The 18,710-nt window shown below is 39.2% G+C and overlaps 6 protein-coding genes across 6 annotated transcripts in view; 1 reads left to right on the forward strand and 5 right to left on the reverse strand.

Moving 5' to 3' along the window:
• Positions 1–15,863, forward strand: part of LOC108047238 (homeobox protein aristaless) — a 40,916-nt gene extending 25,053 nt beyond the window's left edge. The window contains exons 5-8 of the mRNA XM_017127346.2: positions 3,630–3,731; positions 4,344–4,924; positions 13,939–14,096; positions 14,501–15,863. Coding sequence (XP_016982835.1) covers positions 3,630–3,731; positions 4,344–4,924; positions 13,939–14,096; positions 14,501–15,150 — 1,491 coding nt within the window. The 3' untranslated portion in view covers positions 15,151–15,863. The remainder of the gene's footprint in view (positions 1–3,629; positions 3,732–4,343; positions 4,925–13,938; positions 14,097–14,500) is intronic.
• On the reverse strand, positions 13,078–13,704 carry LOC108047244 (male accessory gland serine protease inhibitor-like). Its single transcript, XM_017127352.1, has 2 exons — positions 13,599–13,704; positions 13,078–13,310 (listed from the first exon to the last, which is right to left on the reverse strand). The coding sequence occupies exons 1-2, from the start codon at positions 13,666–13,668 to the stop codon at positions 13,138–13,140; spliced, it is 243 nt and encodes an 80-aa protein (XP_016982841.1). The 5' UTR covers positions 13,669–13,704; the 3' UTR covers positions 13,078–13,137.
• Positions 15,845–16,325, reverse strand: LOC108047245 (kunitz-type serine protease inhibitor 2-like). The gene is made up of 2 exons (XM_017127353.2): positions 16,183–16,325; positions 15,845–16,072 (listed from the first exon to the last, which is right to left on the reverse strand). The coding sequence occupies exons 1-2, from the start codon at positions 16,250–16,252 to the stop codon at positions 15,903–15,905; spliced, it is 240 nt and encodes a 79-aa protein (XP_016982842.1). The 5' UTR covers positions 16,253–16,325; the 3' UTR covers positions 15,845–15,902.
• A 162-nt stretch (positions 16,326–16,487) lies between these two features.
• LOC108047243 (male accessory gland serine protease inhibitor) lies at positions 16,488–16,919 on the reverse strand. Its single transcript, XM_017127350.1, has 2 exons — positions 16,845–16,919; positions 16,488–16,785 (listed from the first exon to the last, which is right to left on the reverse strand). Exons 1-2 carry the CDS (start codon positions 16,909–16,911, stop codon positions 16,598–16,600), a joined length of 255 nt encoding a protein of 84 aa, XP_016982839.1. The 5' UTR covers positions 16,912–16,919; the 3' UTR covers positions 16,488–16,597.
• Positions 16,920–17,419: 500 nt separating this feature from the next.
• On the reverse strand, positions 17,420–17,810 carry LOC108047200 (male accessory gland serine protease inhibitor-like). Its single transcript, XM_017127296.1, has 2 exons — positions 17,694–17,810; positions 17,420–17,631 (listed from the first exon to the last, which is right to left on the reverse strand). The coding sequence occupies exons 1-2, from the start codon at positions 17,758–17,760 to the stop codon at positions 17,450–17,452; spliced, it is 249 nt and encodes an 82-aa protein (XP_016982785.1). The 5' UTR covers positions 17,761–17,810; the 3' UTR covers positions 17,420–17,449.
• A 124-nt stretch (positions 17,811–17,934) lies between these two features.
• LOC108047188 (boophilin-H2-like) lies at positions 17,935–18,643 on the reverse strand. Its single transcript, XM_017127284.2, has 3 exons — positions 18,464–18,643; positions 18,223–18,402; positions 17,935–18,160 (listed from the first exon to the last, which is right to left on the reverse strand). Exons 1-3 carry the CDS (start codon positions 18,528–18,530, stop codon positions 17,967–17,969), a joined length of 441 nt encoding a protein of 146 aa, XP_016982773.1. The 5' UTR covers positions 18,531–18,643; the 3' UTR covers positions 17,935–17,966.
• Positions 18,644–18,710: the final 67 nt, after the last annotated feature.

Genomic DNA, 18,710 nt, shown 5'->3' on the forward strand with positions numbered 1-18,710 from the left:
TTAGGTTCCTATTTACCTATACAATTTCCAATGAAATGCCTTGCAGGACATTCCTACATTAATAATAATATCTTCAATAAGCCTTCTCACTGCGCCCCAAAATAATTGTTATCATTTTCCCTGTCTAAGGCGATAAATAATGAAGTCGTTAACCCACTGCGATTACCGGTTCTCACATTTCCGACTACGCACCTCATACATAACTAATTCGATTAGAATTAATGTGCTGCAGCATGACAATTCGAAAGGGATACTCCCACTAAAAAGCCACCCAATCGGAAATATGGCACCACCCACTCGAACCACCGCAAAAGGGCTGCCACCGCATATAATGCCAATAATTGATAATTTATTATAATCACAGTGCTCCCAAGTGGCGATGTGAGAAACTGTTCAAGAGAAAAAAAGCCACAGAAGACGATGAGGAATGAAAGGATGATAGGAGGGAAGTGCACTGGGAGAAACTCATCCATCTGCGAAAAAAATTACAATTTTAAAAAATATAAACATTTTTTAAATGATAACAAAGCTGCAAAAATTAAAAAAGAATTTATAATCTGTTGTTCATCATACAAAATAACATTATTTATTTTAGGGGGTTGCAGTTCTTAAATAAATTCCTAAAAACAAAAAAATGTTTTTCAAAAAACAATCCAAAACAAAAACTGATTGAAAATGAGGACTTGGGAATCACAAGCCAGCGTAAAAAGAAAAATTTCCCTAATGCATATTAATTACCAGAAGTCGTATCTCCGTCTCAAGAATAAAAGCTCATTAAAAAGTATTTCTTTATACACTCATGAAAATATACTATTTTATTCTATCATTATTTTACCGCTATTTTTGATTTTGATAATGCTGCCTCCTTTTTTTCTCAAGTGTAAAGGGGTGGCTGGTTGGCCGGGCGTCCTGTCAAATAATTGCATTTGCTCGAGTAATCCTTTAATGCTGATCCAAGTTGATGGCCGTCGAATCGAATCGAGTCTGCCTTATGTTGGCCTCAGGATATGGGCGGTTTCAGGGGAAGGATTCCAGGATCCGAGGGAAAGGGGTGTTCTGTGTGGTGTTGGCTGCTGCGGTAGCCCAATTATTGTTGCAAAGGGTTCAGTTTAGCCCAGAGCGAAATGCGTTTGGTATTAACACATCTGTTCATTCATTCCACTTGAGCTGCGCCGTCGAGGTCCTTGGTTTTTTGGTCCTTGGGTGTTGTTTGCATTGAGTGTTCCGGGATCGGGACAAACTGTTTGCGGAAGCTAATGGTGCGCACTTGTCCGTAATTACCCCACAGACGACCTCCTGCATCTTCGCCCTTTTCCCCTGATTTTCCCCTTGGCTTCTGGGTGGTGTTTCCATTGTTTCCATTTCCCTGTGTGTGTTTTTTTTTGTGTAATTCGCTGTGTAACAACTTTGTATTGTTTACCCTGCCCGCTTGTTTGCTTATTTGTTTTCGCTTTCATGGCAAATCGGTTTTTGTAACTTGTAACCGCAAAAATTGTGTTTGCTAGGTATATGAATAATTGTTTTGTTTATTGTTCTTCCAGAATTATGAGAAATTTTTGTCGCTTTGGGCGTTTGCTTGGGTAAATAAATTACTTGAAGTGAATCGAAGGGTTCTTCAGTGCATCCGTTCGGATGTGTTGATAAGGAGCGACATGTGCAGTGGGGCATTACATATTTTAGCTAATAAATATATTTTCTTGAACATACTTTGAGGGTTCGAAACTGTTGTATATTAAAATATATTTCGATCAAAGTTAAATCAAAAGTAGAATTTATCGGAAAACATAAAGTAAGTGTTATCTTACATTTTTAATATTAAATAAATGATTTGTAAGATGAACAGACATTAATATTAAAGCCTATTTATAGTTTGAATAAATCTAAACTTTTGTTTTAAGTCTATTAACGTTACATTGTTACATTATGTTAAATTCGACATTTAATCAGACTTTTCTAGTCAACTCGTTTAGATATTAGTCCGAATTAAAAACAAACAAGGGAAAAAATCGATAGAAAAATACATGTTATAGTTTAAAAATCTTTACTCCACTCCAAAGATTACATTTTAGGTCCCCCCTAAAAGTATAGTATACTTAGCACTTAGGTTTGATTTGCAAGTTAAATACATATGCAGATCATTTGTTCAAAGAAATTCAAAATTAAATATATACTGTATTAAGTAAACTTGAAATTTAAAAAACAAGGCATACATGTAAAATAATATCCTGGTTCATTTGATATGGTCCAATACCCTATCCACTTTTAAAAGTAATTCCAAGAAGGCAATCAAGAAACTTAACCAAGCGAGTTGAATAAATAAGAAACACGTTAAATTCTGTGTGTAATAAAACAAAGCAAAATTGTGCATGAAATTATGATTGAAAGAGAGTGAGATGGCAATGGCCGGAGGGAGAGAGACAGACGCACACAATTGTTTTTCATTATTCAATTTTTGTCATAATAACAGGAGCAGTCAGAAGGAGAAGCTGCTTTTATCGTTAGCTTTCCTCTCTTTCCAGCTCACTGTCTCTCTCTCTTTCTCTCATTCTCTCCTTCTCCTTCACCCCCAGGGTACACACACACAGAGAGAGAAAAAAAGTTACCCAGCCATATTTTATTGGTAATGTGCTTATGGCATAAATATTGTATTAAGTAACTGGTGGGCGTCACCACCAAAAAAAGAGGAAAACTGGAAAAGTTCAGCCCCCTTCGGTGGGTGGCAGTGGGTGTTTTCTGGGAGGGGGGGAGGTGGCCTGCGTTCTTGGGGGTTGGATTGTGCGCAATTTATTGTTTGCCCAGGCAAAAAGGAGCTGGGGGAAAACAGGAGCAAAGTCTGGGGAAACATGGCGGCCAGAAGTGAGAGTCGGTGGGTTATTTGCCTGCAGGCCAAAGTATGCCGAAATTGTTTTACGCTGCGTTATGATTACAACAATGGAGCCAAAATGCCAACTTTTGCACAATGTCTAATTTGAATTTTGATTAGGAAACTTACTTACACACACACACTCCCGTACAGAGAGTGATTTTCATTCAAGATGGCGCCCGGGCAAGGGAAATCCCATTAGGGGGCGCTCTAAGCTGGGGAATCAACGCAAACCGGAACTAAAAGCAAACGAAGCGAACGGGAAGTGGGGAAAACCGGGGGAAAATTTTGGGAAAAGGGCGCTTTGGAAAGGAAACACGCGCGCATAAGCAAGCAATCCAGAGGATGTGTCTAAGGATGCCAGGGCATTGTCTTGATTGAGCCTCATTAGAGCAAGGCAGCCATGTGTGTGAGGAGCCCCTCCTCCTTTCCCCAATTTAGGCGCTGATTACAGGCCAAATTTGTTTTGTCTTCCTTAGGAAAATTGAAAATCAGATTTTGTTTGTTTATATCTTAGATTGGCTGGAAGGACAAAGGGAAACACAAACATTTTTTTGGGGTGGCACAACAAATTGTTAAAGTTTCTGAGGTGGAAAATTTTGTGTGTGTGTGGGGAAAGTTTTTCAATTTTCCATTGGCTGGCAGCGGGAGTCAACGAGGCATCTTGCCCCGTGGCATAAATAATAATAGACATGTGGCCATATCATGGCAATTTGCGCCAAACTTTCTCAATTTCATTCGAGTTTCCCATTTTCCTATTCCGCAGGTCTGGTTCCAGAATCGCAGGGCAAAATGGCGCAAGGCGGAGCGACTCAAGGATGAGCAGCGAAAGCGGGAAAATGGCGAGAGCAGCAGCTCACTGGATAAGGTAAGTAAATTGAATTATGAGGGGCTTAAGCAGGGAAATTTCCCACAGTTGACACCTTAAAATTTACATTTAAAATATTGTACAAATTTTGTATAGTTTGAAAACCTTTACATATATTAATAAGAAAAGATTTTATCCTTTTTAATTAGGGCGGTCAACATTTTTATGAAAATTTTATGGTCCTACTCTTATCCAATTATAATATGCGTTTCGCTGTTTTTAGGGAATGTCAAAAGGAATTTAAGGAACTGCTCATTGGCTCTGTTTCCTAATCATATCATTTTGTCTAACTGAATACTTGAAAACTACATGTCGTATGAGTAATTTTTACTAAAGTTTTGGACCGCCGCTTACCGTTTAATACTTAAAATATATATTTTTATTTTCGAATAGATGTATTGCATTTTAAGTTTTTTTCAGACCTAATATACATTTTTTTTAAATTTCTTATTTCAACTATAAGCACACAGAAAAACAACGTAATTGTATTGATTGCATACGGATGATTTCAAAGGCAGTAAATGCTGATCTGCTCTAGCTTATAGTTACATTTAAAAATAATTATCTTTAGCTTCCCTTGATTTTTAAAGCGAATCCTTTGCCTTTCCTCAGCTCCACGACTCTCGCGAATCCTCGCCAGACATAACCGGCGAAATAGACGACGACATGGATGAACTACCGCCTCGCCAGCGTTCGCACAGCCCGCTGACCAACGGGCAGATGGAGCAGCAGCACTCCCACTCCCTTTCCCATTCGCACTCCCATTCCCGCAGTCCCGGCGGTGGAATGCACCTGGACTCCAGCGACAACGAGCGCCCGTTGTCCTCCAATCAGCTGGCCACCACCCCGCACTCCGCCTCCCAGTCGCTGGGCTCCATCAGTGCCGGATCGCCCTCCCCCTCGGGAATGCACAGGGATCACAGGGAGCACACGCCCCTGGTCGGCGGCGGGGGTCAGGGGCCGAGCAGCCCCTCCAACTCGCGCAACACCGACTCCCCCATCGAGGTGGGCGGGCCCATGTCCTTGACCACGGGCTCCAGGATGCCGGCCTCCTCCAACAACTCGGCCTCGTCCACGCCCACGCCCACCACCCCGCACGCCCCCCAGTTGCCACACTCCTCGGCGGCTGCGGCGGCCGCTTTTGGAAGCCACATCTTCGGGAACTTCGGAGGCGGCAGCAACGCCAGCGATAGGTAAGTCAATCTATCAAATACCTAATTACAATTTATTTACATCACAAATATTGATTGAATTCTGATCACCATTGCATACCTCCTGAAGCAATCTTTTTCCAATTGCTATGCAAAATGCTCAAAAATAAGGTTGGCAAGCAAAACTGAGTACTGAAAATCACCTAATTTAATATTAAGTCTTTACCGACATTTAAACCTAAGTTACTTGAATGTTGAATGCTTGAATTTGTTCTCAGTCAAATTTAATTGAAAGTACATTGACTTTTTAAGGCCTTTAAATTCAATCCCAGTCACACCTAATTGTACAATCCCACCCAATAAAAAGGAATCAAAACTTCCGGCGGAAATCAATTCGAGGCACTATCATCCAAGTCATTTATCTTCTAAACCGCCCAGCTGCAAAAGGATATCCATCTAGCATATCCCACATATGGCTGAGACAATGGCGGCAGTTCCGCCGATGATTAGATACTGGGCGCCCTCGGGATCGCACGTGTCGGCCGTATCGATGATGACCGGCATCATTAGCGGGGGGTAGGGGATTTTCCGAAATGGTATTCCTTCCTTTTGGCCGGGTCAGGGGGAGGGGGGCGAACGGAGAAAGAGACTGCTCTCTTAATGTTTCCGCTGGCGCACACGACATCCGCTGACCGGAAGTGCGCCAATGGAATTTAAACGTTTTCCATCCAAAACATTAAGTAGAACGCCTTCCGCTGCGCACGCCTGTTCAATAACCCGTGAGTCGGGAAAATCCAACGGAAAAAGGACAGAAAGTCGAGAATCGAGACTGAGCACCGCAGGAGTCGACACTCAGGGAAAAAATGTTCTCTAAAAATATCAAAAAATTCTGAATTTTTGACAAGAGACATAAAAAGAAATTATAAAGCAAGATTACATTTTCTTAATTTTGTTGATATATTAAAAAGGTATTTATTTTTAATAACATTTAATGGAAAAAATAGTTTTAAAACGAGAAAAATTCAATTTTTTTAATGTTATTTCTATGCATAAATAAAATGCATGTATAAAATGCCTTAAACAAAATACAAGCCTTAAGCCTGGTTATTAGTTGAAAGTTTAGTTGCAATTTTGTACAAAGGAAATGCTTACATATATTGTATTCTAACATCTTTAAAAAGCTGTGGATCTCCATTTTTAGCTAAAGATAGAGGTTTTACATGTTGGATTTACTTTTAACATGTAATTTTTCTGAGTGAAGCACAAGCAAAGATGCCAAATATAAGGGATCGGGAGTCAAGAATCGCATTGTACACCCGGCCAAGCATCTAATGTCATTACTGCTCTCATTGCGGTCATTGTCTGGCAGCCTGCCCCAAAAAATCCACCGCTCCACCCCTTGAATCAACTGCTAATTTAGTCATTGCCGCCAAAAAATGTATAAGGGGGATTAGACAGAGAGGCAAGACAAGAGGGAAAGAGACGGCTACAGCGGCATTGCCCACTTAGGGGTGACATTTTGTCGCAATTTCTTGTTCGTTCGGATTTTTGTAAATATTTGCCAGGGGTTGAAAAGCAGTTTGTTTCTACTTCTCCTTTATTTTTCCCGGCAGTTGTTTTTGTCGCTGCTTGATGACAAAATGCGACACTTGCCATAAATTTTATTGTTTGTTTGTCTAATTCTTTTGTAAGTGGAGGCTTAATGACACGCAGGCAATTAGCAGATCGTTGGGTTTATAATCGTTGAGACTGCCCGAAAAGGGAGGGATCGATTGAGGGTGCTGAAACGGATATTTTCAAGGTTTTTTTCTGCATTTTCAGTAGCCGAGTAATTGGCTTACCCTCTAATGAGCCTGGATATTTGTTGTTAATTTACTTGTTAGATTTGGATAAATATATCTAATATTTAAAAATGTTCTAATGACGTAGGAAAAAACATATAAGCATTTATAATAGGATATTCTTTTTATTGATTTCAATTTGTCCAAAATATATAGCAATTACAAAACCGTTTAAGTCAAAATTATTTAAATCAAAATTATACTAGCTTTTGAGATTTTGGTGCAGTGTGTGGATGTAAATTTTTTTGTAAGAATTAAGAGCTTATTTATTCTTTCTCAATTTGTTTATTTTCAATTATCGGCTTGGCAAATTAAATGATACAATTGTTTACAAGTCTGCACAAGCATGACTGAATTTTGCATAACAATGCAGTGCAATGTGTTGTCCACGTATTTGGGCTCAACTGGACCCCACTTTAGAAAAGGAGATCTATTGCATGAAGTCACGGTGACGAATTCGCCCCTTTTAAAAGGCTCGTGGATGCCCAGCCAGTAAAGGGAGTCCTTATCCAGATATTTACTTATGAGATCCAGCTCTTCTTGGTTTCTGATGTACGCTAAATGTCCACCCTTCCGCCGACAGGTCATTTCAGCGGAATACCAAGTTTGCTCTACAGTCTCTTCTATATAGAAATATCTTGAACCGATCCGCACGAATCCCAAAGGGATGGAAAGTGTTTCCTGTATGGCTGTAAGTTGGTTAATCACCTTGATCTGCATAGACTCCAGTTTATTTTCTAGGGCTGCTAAATGAGCCTCCATTCCATTTTTAAGAGAATCCATTTGGTTTTGTATCTGGACCTGTCTCTCAAGCGTGTCGGTGTTATCTCGATCCTGGTTGGTCTTCAAGTCCGTCAAATTTCTCGCCTGACTCAAAGATGCGTTGAGAGTCCCTGCAATTATCAGAAAATACGCTAGCTTGAACATTTTTGTGTTGTTTTCGGAAGAGTAGAAGCTAATAGATTGGTAGAAAAAAGGCAACTGAAATTCTTGGGACTACTCTCCAGCTTTTATAGCTGTCTGTGAGAGCTTATCGATTGGTGCCATGATGATCTTCCGAACCGCTGTCTAATTTATATTTATTTGCCCAAAGATAACTTTTAAACTTGGGACTTATGTTTCCGGGAAGATGGCTGTCCCAAAAGTATAAACTTAGCAACTTAGCAGTGTTAGTGAGTATTTTTAAACCCTATCTCTATTAGACATTTACGCCGCCGCCGCCGAATTTTGTCTTTTTTAAGGCGCCGCCGCCGAATAGCATTTTGTTTAATGCTTTTAAGTAATCGAATAACTTTAAGTTAGGTTTTTGTTTATTCATATTTTTAAGTTTAAAAACATGCAAAGAAACTTTAAGTTAGGTTTTTGTATATTCATATTTTTAAGTTTACAAATTTAAATATGAATGTAATGATCTCGCAGAAGAATTCTGTTTAATTTGTTTTAAATAATGTAAGGAAAATGTAATAAATGATCTCTCAGAAAAAGAAGTGTTAATTTGTTTTTAATTTCTTGAAATTTTATGTTTGTTTAATTATGTTATTATGTTTAATAAGGAAAATAAATAAAAATTGAAGAAATAGAGATTCTCTATATATATATTTTGGTTATACCTTTTTTATGTTGATTATCGAAAATCCTCCAATAAATTAAAAAAAATGGGATATTTAATATTTAGAAAATCGGCTCTCTGCGTATTTATAATTCATGCTCCATCTTTTGTATCATTCTTATCTTCTATCTAGTGAATTCCCAAAGCATACAGATTATTAACTCTGTTATTCCACTTGCTTTTAGCTACTCAAATCAGGAATTCCAAAGTGCCTGGCCACAAGGCCATAAAGAGCTACTTGAGAATTAAATTGGGCGTAAACGAGGGTGTTTTGTTTGTCGTTTGAATTTTTCAGCGGAGAGTCTAACCATATGCCACCGGCCTGAAAACGCACTAAAGGCGCTGGTTTGATTTCGCTTCTATTTTTTTTTTTGGCGGGCTCTCCCCCGAAATTATTTTGCTCTATCGGTGGGCGGTCTCATCAGCCGGCAAAGAGGCCATGGGTGGGCGAAAATAAATAAAAAGACTCTTGGCTCACATGTCAACGCGCTGGAACAACAGACATTACACCACAATAAAAAAGAACAGGATCCGGCAGGGACATAATACAAGTCCCAAGGACATCCTACTGAGGAGGGCACGCGTTCCGATTGCTGAATCATTTCACCCGACTTCCCCTTGGAAACCCCGCTGTTTTTGCTGCTGTAACGGTTGACCAAATCAATTCCGAATCTCGAGCACTCTGAATATGTGATATCTCGCCTGTGATATTGTTATTCAAATGCCCCAGAACCGGATGTCCTCGCCATCCATCAGCACATTCGAATAGGAGTGTATATCTCGATCTGAAGTGAAGCGTTTCATCGCAAGCATTTATCATCGCATTAGTCAGGCACTCATACGGCGTTTTCTCTTCACTCTCGCATATTTTATGCAAATCGAACTTGGGCAAAAACTAAATAAATAATTACTGAGCACTAATCCGCACTTGTCTCGGTTGGCAAGGTCGTTTGGTGACGTAAGAGGAGACTCCAGGGGCGCCTTCCATATTTGGCAAAACGAGTTTATTGATGGCCGCCCAAGGGAACCAAGGAGTAATGCCGAAATATACAAATTATGCAACTGCCCAAAAAAAATTAAATGCCGTTTTTATTGCAAGCCGATACTTAAAATGCGAGGAGTCGCAAATTATGCAGGAATGAGTAAGCGAAAAAGGCCAATCTGAATTGATGTTTACAAAACACTTAAAAGGTGCAGCATGGAAAAAAACGCGTTAACCAATATTAAAAAAAATATTACACAAAGGCTTTACTTGATTTTATATTGACTTTGTTTCAAAACAATTCGAAAATAATTTGACATCTATTCTAAATGATATACAAACTAAGCCAGGGATCACATGTATCATTTTCCACGAAGGCTGGTCCCCAAACTAAATCATTCGCTGGAATAAGTTTGCAGTTAAAAATGTTAATTGAATACCCGCCAGCATCCCCAAATCTCTCAGCTCCACTCCACTTTATGCACCCCGCCACAGATACTTTATGCACAAATAACTAAATATGTATTTCGGCCGTGGGAATATACCCCGAAAATTCGCATAGAGGGTGCCCCAAATTATGTGTACCCACTTATGTATATATCTACCCACATTCCACCTGTAATTCAGGTGTGAGCGGATATTCCAAACCGCTTATGCTGCGCGCACGACTGCGAGTGCTTGAATAATAAATTAAGCAAATATTTTAATATTCATCATGCAATTAAAATAAGCTGCCTCCGTGCTTCCAAACTTTTCGGGTAGCCTAATATAATAAGCATTATGGGGGAGGGAGGGGGGTATCCAAAAAGTTTCGTGGAAAAAAGTACATTTTGCGGAAATTAAGTTTGACTTGTGGGGCAGAAGCGGGAAAGCTAAGTCTGTGTAGGTGTTGATTGCTCGAGTTTAATTTGTTGGAATTGCGTAAAGCATTAAAATGTTTGCCCGACTAATTACACACTCACACACACACACACACATCGAGAAGGGGTGAATTTTCCATGTGCATGTCAAGTCGGGGAAAACTTTATCCTTGGCTAAATGCAATCTGCGAAAAGTGCGAAAATTTTAAGAAAAACTTTTGTGGCAACTCAAGGTGGAAACTGAGATGGAGCTTCCAAGATTGACATTGACAGAGTCCCCCATCTCTTTCCCCCACATTTTCACCATGCTTTCTCGTTCTCCGCTGCCTGGAGGAAAAGTTATGTACTAACTAACGAGCTCAACGACAACACTCGAGCTCGTGAATGTCTTAATTAGAGGGAGAGGGAACGGGCGGGCGGGTCGGGGTCTATGAGTATAGCAATTAAGGCGGCGGCAGTCGAGTGGGCGTGGGACAAGGCAACGCCCCTTGTTCTCAGCCGCTTGCACTGAGAAAAAATTGGCAATGAAATTATTTATCCATAGATTATGATTGTATCTTTTAAATAAATGGGATCCTCAGTTCCCAAAAAAAAAAATAGAATAAATTTAATTGTATTTTTAAAATAAATAGTCCGTTTAACACTTCAAACTTTAGGATCCTCAGTTCCCAAAAGATACATTTTTATTACATATTTAATTTTTGGAAAATAGCTTGATTGAAAAATATATAATTAGTAGTTATCGCAAAATACTCATGAAACAAATAAACTGAGATTATTTTTCCCAGTGCCGTAGAGTCGCCTATAGCAATTAGCATATTTTTGCCAGTCCCAAAACATGAGTGAAAGAGAGAGACTTATTGGGAGAGCAAGAGATGGGGATACGGGGAGGAAAACTGGGGGTGCAAACGAGGGATTTATTCTAGAACGAAGCCCCAAGCTCCAGACTCGGGTCCGAGGCATCTGTTGGATGTGCACATGCAAAATTTAATTACGACCAAAGGATGAGTGCTTAATTATACGCAAACATTTAAGTTTACTGCTTTTTTCGCAACTAGAGTGGAGGGGGGCGGTCCAAAAGGGGGGAGGGCCTTCTACGCCCGAGTGTTTGCCATAGTTGTTTTTGCTATTTCTGCTGTTTGAGCTTTCTCATCTCGTTTTTGCCGCTTGGACTTTTGCTTTTTTGGCTCGAAGCTTAATTAGGGGCCAGGGGGTAAGTGAAAATAGGGGGAAAATGGGTGTATGAGTATGGTTATGGGAGCAAAACAGTTTTTCCATAAACTGGGTGGGGTGCTAAAGCGAACAGGAATTGTAAAGATTTTTTGCTATCGCGGGAATTGTAATTTTTGCCTACATATTAACTTTTCTACTATTTCAAACACCGAGGACTTATTAAGGTTTTTCAGAAACATGTATCAGTAGGTCTCGAAAATAAAATATACTATTTTAGTTTCCTGATTAAATGCACAATGTTTGCAAGGTGAAATCATATTTCTTATCAACGCCTGACCCAAACAAAAAAAAAAGCCAGAACCATTTGAAAAACCCAACAATTACAATTGTCTAATCGAAAATTCTGTTTCAAGCGGCCAAACGTTTTGCAACTACCGACACAAAAATAAAGAAAGACCAGAGAAAACGAGAAAACCTCGGACAAATCACGGAAAATTGTGGGTGGATAAGGGAAAGCCGAAAACCTGACGAGATGGGGAAAATGGAGGGGGGACACTTTCCGGGAGGAGGGCAAATAAAAAGTGAAAAGCGAGGAGTATTAAAAACGACAGTGGCCGCGACGTTTGTGGTTCTTTTTTCCCGGTGGTTGTGGTCGCTATTCGCGAGGTCTGCCTGTCATTTTCCGCGCCCAAAAGCCCCCTGAATACGCCAACTCGATTAGCATATCCAGAGATTTGTTATGACCACAAAACAGCCCCACCTTCTACCGAAAATATTACATTTTAGACACATTTTCCTCGGTTGCCCGGGGCTTAATGTAAATTTGAACAAATGGAAATTGAATTTTTTCACTTATTCAACGGCGAGTAAATAAACTCCAGCTCAAGTTTTGCACTCGTTAATTAAACACAATTATTTCTAATAAAAATGTATATGTATAATAGGTTCTATAATTTTATTAATGGGGATTATGAGAGTCATAGGAATTTAACCATTCCACGAAACGTTGTCTCACTTATCAATTAAAATTTTCAAATTGCATTAAATGTTTTTTATTGGTGGGCTGGGGTGTGCGTTTTTTGTTTATTCCCATTTGCCTTGACATGCGACTAAGCGTAATATTTCATTCAATTAAAACGGTCACAAAAATGACAACTGGGTGTTGATTATTCCCTCTCACCCGCTCTCACATACAAAATATTTAGGTTTATTAATAATAATGCAATTACGCATAAAAATGTTTTAATTTATTTCAATAAAGCGTTAATTAAAACTCTGTTTGTTGTTTTTGTTTGCCATGTGTGATGTGGTGTTTAATTGTATTTTTTTTGTTTTTGCTTTTGAATTTGTTTCGTTTAATGTGCGCGTGCTGGCGAAATGCAAAGCAGTTCAGTGTGTAAATGGGTGCACTGATAAAAATGCGAGGGTAGATTGAGGAGTTTGTAAATTGGTAAGGGAATAGTGTTAGTAGACTTTATTTAGACCCACAATATTTTAAATATTTCTAAAATTACCTCAAATAATCATATGTATATTATATATATAATGCTTATCATGGAAATGAAAAGTATACTATATAGTCTATCCTAATCAAACGTCAAACCAATATAAATTAAATGAACATAAAATGAAGATAATAATGCAATGCTGCGTATACTTAATATACAAATTGAAATAAAATAGCTGTAAACTCCCATTTAAATTGGCTCTTTTTAAATAAAGATACATCATTAGGATTTAAAAGTCAAACATTTTATTTATCTTAGAGGTGAACGACATACAATGAATTCCTAATTTTTGCAGGACTGCTCACACTGCTCCTTGTTATCGAATTGGTTGTTGTTTCCGTGACAGCCGGTGTAGTTGAACTGGATGCACTCGTTCGTATCCTGGCGATAAGTCCACTTCATAATTAATCCACGGCAACTGTTTCCGGAAAGTCCGAACTGCTCGCCACAGATTGCTGCAAAGTTTATATAACAATAATCAAATATATATTTTGCTAAAACTGTATATAGATTATGATTTGTATGCTCTAAGTACAAAACAACTGTTTTAATACTAAGGGACTTTAAGTTGTAAGAAATCGACTTTATTGTGATTCGACTTTTATTGTTTTAAGGGCAGCAGGTTAAAAACAACTTTAAGATTACCATGTGGACAAAAAAGCATGCCTTAATACAGCTTACTTATTTTGGACATTGACGCAGTCCTTATACAAATTTCTGTTAATTTTTAATCAAATACTTACGATTCTTAAGCTGAGCCATTGCAGCTCCCAACAGACAGCAGATCACTGCAAAAACAACGAAGTATTTCATGGTGATTTTTTAGGATTACTGAGATCTCTACCGCGACTGACGATATTAAACTGTAGAGTGATCAGCGATGCTACCTGCTTTATATACCCACAAACCGGATCGCGTATTAATTGACACGGGTCAAGCTTGAGACTTTTTGAGTGTTTGCCCCGAAAAAATAATCACTGATTTTTGCTTTAAAAACAAGAGAGACAATCTTTGAATTTTCTAAATATAATGCATACATTTATATTAATGCTTAATATTTATTTTTTAATTTTATTTTTTCAGCAACTGTGGCTTTCGCCCGGTCTTGAGTGAACAAAGCGCCGTGGCAGCAGCGGCGGCGGCAGCGGCGGCCCAGCGGAGCGCCAACCACCCACCGCTCTTCTTGCCACCCCACCTGGCCGCCCAGTTCAGCCACCAGCCGCTCTTCCCGGGACTCAAAGGTGAGTTGGAGACACCCCAGGCCAATCGATCAGGGACAGATTCAATCGAAATCACTTCGCTCTAATCAAATCAGCTGGAGTGGGCAGAAGGCAACAGATGCTGCGCTTGATAGATAAATCAAAATCAAATCAAGTCTGCTGTCTTTTCCCAGAATAAATTTAAATTTCAAAGGAAATTTTAGAAAATTCACTTTGCCCTGGTTTAATGCCCTTGCTCAAAGTTATTAAATCTATTAGTTCAATTAATGTCCATGCGTTGCAATGTTTTGTAAACTAAAAATATTTGTAAATTACTTGCACTTAACTTGGTTATTTATTATTAAATATAAATACATTATTGTTAAGAAAATAGTAGAATATAAATGTTTAATTAAATGGTATTATTTTTGTGTGCCCCGTTTCAGGTGTTTCGCCCTTCCAGAGCCTGTGCTCCTGCTGCTCCCTGAAACCGCCGCCGCCGCCCGGCTCCTCGGTGGTGGCGCCACTGAGCATTCCCGTGAGCAGCAGTTCGGCGGCCAGTTCGCCGGAGTCGCCCAAATCCTCCGGCCAGGGATGTGGCCACGATCCGCGGTCCAATTCGGTGGCCGAGCTGCGGCGCAAGGCGCAGGAGCATTCGGCGGCGCTTCTGCAATCGTTGCATGCGGCAGCCGCTGCAGGATTGGCTTTTCCGGGACTCCACCTGCCACCCCTCTCCTTCGCCCATCATCCGGCCTTGGGGCAGCATGTGGTCAATCATAACAACAACAACACGATGAGGATGAAGCACGAGGCGCAGGACATGACCATGAATGGCTTGGGCCCAGGCTCAGGATCAGGATCGGGATCGGGATCCGGTGGAGGCGTCTCGATGGGAGGCGGTTCGTCGGCGGCTCTTTTGGATCTGGCCGAATCGGCAGTGGCATATCAACAGCAACATGCTACATTATCGCCACCGACCACGCCCACCCAGCCGGCCGCAGGGGGCGTGGCAGCTGGCGAAGGCTCTCCAGGATCAGGAGGAATCACAGGAGGCAGTTCCTTAAATGGAAATGCGGTGCTAACCAAAATGGAATAAACATAGTATGAAGCAAAAAAAAAGCAAAGAAGATTGTGCAATTTAAATTTCTTAAAAAGGGTTTACAAGGGTATTTAGTTTCTTAGATTTTTAAACTTGTAAAAAAACTTAAGACAAGCCTGCTCCCATTAAAATTTATTTAGAAATCCAAATTTAAATTGATTAAAATCTGCCTAATTAAATACCCTACACGGCCTATTTGAAACAATAAAAAATGGAAAAGTTTAAAAGTTAAATAGTAGTCTACGCGCTATTTAAACTTTAATTTAATCAAGTAAAAAATATATAAACACAAAAAAATGAAGAAAAAAATACCAAAAAAACAAAAACACTGCAGCACTTTAATTAAAAAATATATATTAGAAATATAATTAGCTAGTTAGCTGTTGTTGGATTTGGCATATAAGACGAGAGAAGATAACCCCGAGTAAGCCGAACATAATCAGCAGCAGCCGAAGACAATTCCGATGATTAACAATATCAATTAACACGCAAACGCATATGAACTATATATACAAAAAATAATACAATATATATACATATTTATAAACACCTACCATACATATAGAGTTAGCTAACAAATCGGAAATATATAGCCTAGCCTAATCACACTGAATCGGACACTAATTACTGTAAGCGCCAAACCAATATTAATTAAAATTAAACGAGTTAATAAAGAAAACAATAAAGATGATCACATTAGGATAACAAAACCGAAATTGTAACTTTATTTGTGGATAAGTAACAAGCTCTCAGTTTTTGCAGGTCCTCTCGCATTCGTCCTTGCTATTAAAATTGTTTTTGTTTCCTTGGCAGCCGGTGTAGTAGAAACTGATGCATTCGTTTGCATCCCTGCGATAAGTAAATTTTTGAATTCGCCCACGGCAGGGTCCGAATGAGCCAAACTCCTCGCCACAGATAGCTGAAAATGTATTAAAAATTAAATGAAATTGGAAATACATTTAAAATATTTTATCGAAATTCTATCGCCTCCTAATAAACTTTTATTTACATTTCTTCAGCAATACTTACGATTTTTAAGCGCCGCCAAGGCAGTTCCCAACAGGCAGAAGATCAGCGCGAAAACAGCAAAGTATTTCATATTGAATCTTTATTTTTTTTTTGGGGGTTACAGAGATCTCAACCGCGACTATAGAAACTAAACTGTGAAGTGATCGCAGATGCTGGCTGCGTTATATAGGCCCAAACCGGATCGCTTATCAATCGACGAGGGTCAAGCGCGATTTCTGTTTGAGTTTTTCGAGGACTGACAAAAACAACAAACCTTGATATTATAGTAAAGTTTATTTTGTATTTTTTTTTGTTTTTTTTTTTGTATTTTTAAAAAACAAGATTGCCGGCTATTTGTTTAGGTTTTTAGGCTACAAAATTGTTTTGTTTTTAAGCTGTGGGTTTTGCCCGAGATGGGAACTTTTATTGCGTTTGCCTAGTCCTTGCAGGCCTTTTCGCATTCATCTCGGGAGGAGAACTGATTGGAGTTTCCACCGCAGCCACCGAAAACGAACTCCGAACAGGCATTTTTGGAGGCGTCATAGGTCCAGGCTGGCATAAAAGCCATGCAGGCAGCTCCATCCTGGGCCATGCCCACCATCGAAGGCGTTTCCCGGCACTTCGCTGCGGGATTTTGAATTACCCATAGACTTCTGGACAGGATTAAGTAAGTCCTAGCTTACCCGGCTTCGCTTGGGCCCAAGAAAGGCTCAGCAGGATGGCAATGGCAACGATTCCCAGATACTTCATGGCAAACGCAACTCCAGTTGAACTCTGGTTGTCCAGTCATCTTTAAGTCCCCACTTTATAGAGGTGTACATATAGAAATCGGCGGGAAGAATAGCTTCGGCTTATCTACATAGCAGGTCAATGGAGCCCGACTACTGTATACAGATAGCAGGAAACTAGCACAGAAAAGTAAATACATATTATATACATGCCAGACTAGATTATTGAGTTCGTCACATCGTCGTTTTTTTTGGTTTTTATGGCCTGTTTACATCTGAATAAATTTAGATTTCACTCAAAGTTGTTTAACCACTCTTCTATGTAATTTACATTGGTTAAACTGTTTAAATTGAAAACAATTACAAAATTAGGTTAGTTCACGATAGTTACCTATATCTTCCCATTTCAGAACAAAATTTAATTGTTTTTTAGTACAAGCCGAAAACCATTTATTATAAACTTCTCATATATATTTATACATTGTCATTTATATAAATAATATTTAATATTTATTGAAATACAAATCATAAGGTCATAAAATGTGAATTAAATTATTTATTTATTCCAAGCACTTTTTTTCACAAATCTCCTTTGAATCGAACCTGTTGGCATTGCCACCGCAGCCTCCGAAGATGAACTCGATGCACTCATTGTTACCGGAATCGTATGACCAGCTGGGGATATAAGCATCGCAGGATATTCTACCATTACCATCAAAAGAATGGGGTAGACCACAGATTTCTATAAGAATTGTTTGGGTTTATTTCAATACACATTAGAAATAAAATATATGTAATAAATACCATTTTTCAAACCCAAAGAACTGGCCACAAGGGCGATAAACATAAAGACGAGGATCAGCAGCTTCATAGTACAAAATATTTAGAACCTTCAGCTGGCGTACACCAAATCAAACTGAAACTGAAACGACCAGTGCGGAGTATTTCCCATTCCATTACATTCAACTTCCAGCTTATCAATCTAACAAATGAAACATTAAGATTATTCGACAAACAAATCTAAGGGGAATAATTGTATTTTAATGCAACATACTAAATACAATTTTTAATATTAATTTAAAAATATTTATTGATTACGCATGTCCTTTCGCATTCCGCTAGGGATTTAAATCTGTTGTCATTGCCACCACAGCCTCCGTAGATGAAAAAAAGGCATTCGTTATTACTGGAATCGTAGGACCATCTGCGGAAAGAAGCACAGCAGGTCATTCCACCAACACCATCAAGGGAATGGGGTAGACTACAGATTTCTATAAGAATTGTTTGAGTTTATTTCAATACAAATTAGAAATAAAATATATGTAATAAATACCATCGATTACGCATGTCCTTTCGCATTCCTCTAGGGATTCAAATCTGTTGTCATTGCCAAAGCAGCCAGTGTAGGTATACTCCTTGCATGAATTGTCTTCGGAATAGTAGGTGAACTTGGGCATAGAGCCGGCGCATCTAATATCATCTACATAACCTTTAGGCGTTTGTTTACATACAGCTAATAAAAAGGGAGAATGCATCTAGAGTCTATTCGAGTACAGTAAGGCTTCTTCACTCACGATTTTTATAGCCCAAGGCCACGCCCAGCAGGCCAAACGTCAAACAGACAACAGCAATGAACTTCATAATGATTGCGATTTTGTTTTTTAAATATACGAGTAAATAATCTTTCACAGCTTCCGTGGATCGACTGATGCCAATCGAAGGTCTAACACTGAATTATCCAAGCTCTGGGCACTTCATCGCCTCAAACAACGGCTCTTCAAATCTGGGAATGTAGGTCAAAGGAGCTCTGGAGATAGTACA

This window comes from Drosophila rhopaloa, unplaced genomic scaffold (assembly GCF_018152115.1).
Source record: "Drosophila rhopaloa isolate 14029-0021.01 unplaced genomic scaffold, ASM1815211v1 contig_2, whole genome shotgun sequence".
Classification (NCBI taxonomy): domain Eukaryota; kingdom Metazoa; phylum Arthropoda; class Insecta; order Diptera; family Drosophilidae; genus Drosophila; species Drosophila rhopaloa.

Excerpts from the sequence above, each read along its gene's own strand:
- LOC108047243 (XM_017127350.1), bottom strand. The coding sequence starts at position 16,911 with ATGAAGTATCTGGGAATCGTTGCCATTGCCATCCTGCTGAGCCTTTCT. Across the intron at positions 16,786-16,844 it reads TTGGGCCCAAGCGAAGCCGG|CGAAGTGCCGGGAAACGCCT; the intron begins GTAAGCTAGGAC and ends AAAATCCCGCAG.
- LOC108047188 (XM_017127284.2), bottom strand. The coding sequence starts at position 18,530 with ATGAAGTTCATTGCTGTTGTCTGTTTGACGTTTGGCCTGCTGGGCGTG. Across the intron at positions 18,403-18,463 it reads GGCCTTGGGCTATAAAAATC|CTGTATGTAAACAAACGCCT; the intron begins GTGAGTGAAGAA and ends CCTTTTTATTAG. Across the intron at positions 18,161-18,222 it reads AAGGACATGCGTAATCGATG|AAATCTGTAGTCTACCCCAT; the intron begins GTATTTATTACA and ends CAATTCTTATAG.
- LOC108047244 (XM_017127352.1), bottom strand. The coding sequence starts at position 13,668 with ATGAAATACTTCGTTGTTTTTGCAGTGATCTGCTGTCTGTTGGGAGCT. Across the intron at positions 13,311-13,598 it reads AATGGCTCAGCTTAAGAATC|CAATCTGTGGCGAGCAGTTC; the intron begins GTAAGTATTTGA and ends TAAACTTTGCAG.
- LOC108047245 (XM_017127353.2), bottom strand. The coding sequence starts at position 16,252 with ATGAAATACTTTGCTGTTTTCGCGCTGATCTTCTGCCTGTTGGGAACT. Across the intron at positions 16,073-16,182 it reads CTTGGCGGCGCTTAAAAATC|CTATCTGTGGCGAGGAGTTT; the intron begins GTAAGTATTGCT and ends ATACATTTTCAG.
- LOC108047200 (XM_017127296.1), bottom strand. The coding sequence starts at position 17,760 with ATGAAGCTGCTGATCCTCGTCTTTATGTTTATCGCCCTTGTGGCCAGT. Across the intron at positions 17,632-17,693 it reads TTCTTTGGGTTTGAAAAATG|AAATCTGTGGTCTACCCCAT; the intron begins GTATTTATTACA and ends CAATTCTTATAG.